The sequence below is a fragment of the Sinocyclocheilus rhinocerous genome, unplaced genomic scaffold (genome assembly GCF_001515625.1).
Source record: "Sinocyclocheilus rhinocerous isolate Xijiao unplaced genomic scaffold, SAMN03320098_v1.1 scaffold823, whole genome shotgun sequence".
In the NCBI taxonomy this organism is placed as follows: Eukaryota; Metazoa; Chordata; class Actinopteri; order Cypriniformes; family Cyprinidae; genus Sinocyclocheilus; species Sinocyclocheilus rhinocerous.
In genome coordinates, this window is record NW_015627245.1 from 268,937 (window position 1) to 272,367 (window position 3,431).

Here is a 3,431-nt window from a genome sequence, read left to right on the forward strand (position 1 = left end):
CGGCCCCTCATATATACACACACACATATATATAAACATTTTTAAAAATCACAATTGCTAAAAATACCACACTACTTGTTATAACTATTAATTACATAAATATCTGCGCTGCGTGTTTAAGAGTGAAATGTGGCACAATGCGTGTTCTTTTACACACTTTACGGTTTAATATTTTACAATCAACCAATCAAGACAGCCATAAATATTAGTATTTTAATTTTACAGTTAAATACTTCTGTTAAATGCTTAAATCTTACCATTTTAAATTCAATAGCAATACTAATATTTATTGTTTAATATACTTTTTTAGTAATTATTATTATTATTATCATATTATCAAATCATATTAAATCACAACCTCTATCAGAAAAATTAGACTGCAAATAGTTGTCACATTTTTTACAAGACACTGCCAATGCGGAGTAAACACTCGATAAAATCGGAAACCTTATGTACAGTATAGAACAACCTGTTCTATAAAAATGACATCCACATCTAACTAAAAAATATAGCTTGTCCAACTCAACCCCTGCATGAAGAAGGCTGTTTAAAGCATGTTTTCAATGCAACACCTGTCTCACGGCCTTGATTACAGAACATTCCCCATAAGGTGACAGCAGCCATTCATTTACATACCCAAAGCCGCTCTCTATGTGCTGAAACCGTCCTTCCATTTCAGTCTCGCTCTAGTACCATGACTACACTCTAATTAGAAGTTAACAAATACTAATATTTATTGTTTAATATACTTTTTTAGTAATTATTATTATTATTATCATATTATCAAATCATATTAAATCACAACCTCTATCAGAAAAATTTGATTGCAAATAGTTGTCACATTTTTTACAAGACACTTGTTTTTTTTTACAAGCCAATGCGGAGTAAACACTCGATAAAAGTGGAAACCTTATGTACAGTATAGAACAACCTGTTCTATAAAAATGACATCCACATCTAACTAAAAAATATAGCTTGTCCAACTCAACCCCTGCATGAAGAAGGCTGTTTAAAGCATGTTTTCAATGCAACACCTGTCTCACGGCCTTGATTACAGAACATTCCCCATAAGGTGACAGCAGCCATTCATTTACATACCCAAAGCCGCTCTCTATGTGCTGAAACCGTCCTTCCATTTCAGTCTCGCTCTAGTACCATGACTACACTCTAATTAGAAGTTAACATGTGGTTAGTACAACCAGCTCTCGAGTTTGATTGTCTGATTGGCTGTTAGATTTGCATAGCAAATTACCAAACTCTTGTAGCTGTTGGACTGGATGGCCAAAAGGACTAGATGTGCATGAGAGTTCGGACAGCCTTTGAAAACACTTTGCAACCAATTGGGTGGTCAACCAACCTGGAAATGTAGTAGTGCACTATTCTGTCATAACAATATTACATCCCATCAATGACTACATGCATATATATGCATCAGAGGGGTTTGTAACCCAGCTATCAGCACCAGAGATTTGCTGGGTAATTGAAACAGTTAACTAGTCATTACAACTCATCAACAAGCAAATCATCCCCCAACAACAATAAACAAGTCAGTGAGAGCGTCAAGTTTACAACATCCAACACAGCTGACTAATTAAACCAAAGAAAAAACTAACAAAAAAGTGCCATTATAATACCATGTTTTTGGACATTTACTACGGTGTTCTTGGGAGTACAATGTGTATACTATGGTACTGTCACAGCACTTTTTTGTAAGTGCATGGTACTCATAGTTTACTTTAAAGAATACCATGGTAAAACCTTGACACTTGTCCAAAAACTAATTACCATAGTAAATATCTAAAACAAAACCTGACAGTAGTGTAGTACTTTGATATAACTCCTACAAATTAAGTATTGTAAAGGAATCATAGCGCTGTGATGGTATCATACGGTAATACTATGGTATGTTTAATAAATATTAAGGTATTTATAAGATACTCAAAAATACCACACTGCTACCATGGTAAATGTGCAAAAAAATTGGCGATACCATGGCAGAAGTCTCACTTACAAAAAGCATTTTTTAGACATACTGTGGTAGTACAAAAGTTTCTTGGATATGTCGTATTACATGAACTTGAGCACAATTGAATAAATCAAAGTACCATGGTATTATCATTTGACACCATCGTTGTACCGTGGTACAACTGTGGTACGTCTAAGGAAAATTATTACTATGGTACATGTCCGAAATCATTGGTGATTGGGTTTATAATAATGGTACTGAAATATATCATATTCACGTAACGTTACCACTATATATACAAAGTACTACAACAAAAATACCATGGTAAAAAATTAGCATCTCCACGATACTTCTGGTTCTGTTTTGGTAAATGTAATCACTGTAAATAGCCTAAATGAAGAGTTTAATACATAATCTAATGAATAATGGTTGTGACAGTGATATTTACTGGGGTTTGTGCTATATTTGGTTGGCTTAGCGGTTGTGCTGCTAACAACAGATGCTAACCATCACAGCGCTGTAAAACGCTGCCATTTCTCACGAATATCTCATCGTCGGTGCCACCGTTTAGACTCATGACGCATTTAAAATCACGACTAGTTCGTTCTGGATTGTACCTAGTCCAAAATATCACGTTAAATGGGGTTTACAGTAGAGAGGAGAGCAAATCAAGCCCAGTTAAACAAAGCGCGGCCTGCGGGGGAATCAGAAGCCTCGGTGTTTCCTAGCGAATGAACATTAACACAAATAACCTCAAAATACAACATCACAACACGAATGCTACTGGAATCTACACAGGCCTTCTGAAAGAAGAGGGACTGGTGTGAATGAAGCCCAGGTTAATGTTTGTTAGAGATATATTCACCTCTTTCTGCGTTGTTTCTGTCAGGCGGCACCGGGCGCGGCCTCGACACTCGCCGGGGTCTGCGGTTCGTCGCTCTGACGGAGTTCATTTGACGGGTTTCTGGTCAAAACACACACCGCTGCAGCCCTTTCCTATGGATCCTTACACTGTGCTGAGCTCGGAAAATGTAAATAAAAGCCTAAAGTGCATTGCACTGAGAATCTGCTTGGTCTGGGCTCCGGGGAAGCGGTTTTACTGTCCAGGCGCTCCGATTTCGGTTTTCAGGGGCAGGAGGAGCCATTTACACACACACTTACACACACACACACACACACTCACTCACACACACACACACACACACACACACACACACACACAACCACATACATGGTGCTACACACACACACACACACACACACACACACACACACACACACACACACACACACACACACACACACAACCACATGGTGCTGCACTCCACCAATCACAGTACATTTCCCCTTACAAAAAGTACCATGGTAATACCGTAGTATTCTCTGAAACAGCTTTAAATACCATGGTAATACCATGGTACATGGTAGTAATCAATTAGTACCACTGGGGCCACTATGTCCCATG

The 3,431-nt window shown here is 37.8% G+C and overlaps 1 protein-coding gene across 1 annotated transcript in view; it reads right to left on the reverse strand.

The window, feature by feature from the left end:
* Positions 1-3,148, reverse strand: part of LOC107725019 (F-box only protein 11-like) — a 41,189-nt gene extending 38,041 nt beyond the window's left edge. The window contains exon 1 of the mRNA XM_016534150.1: positions 2,832-3,148. Coding sequence (XP_016389636.1) covers positions 2,832-2,919 — 88 coding nt within the window. The 5' untranslated portion in view covers positions 2,920-3,148. The remainder of the gene's footprint in view (positions 1-2,831) is intronic.
* Positions 3,149-3,431: the final 283 nt, after the last annotated feature.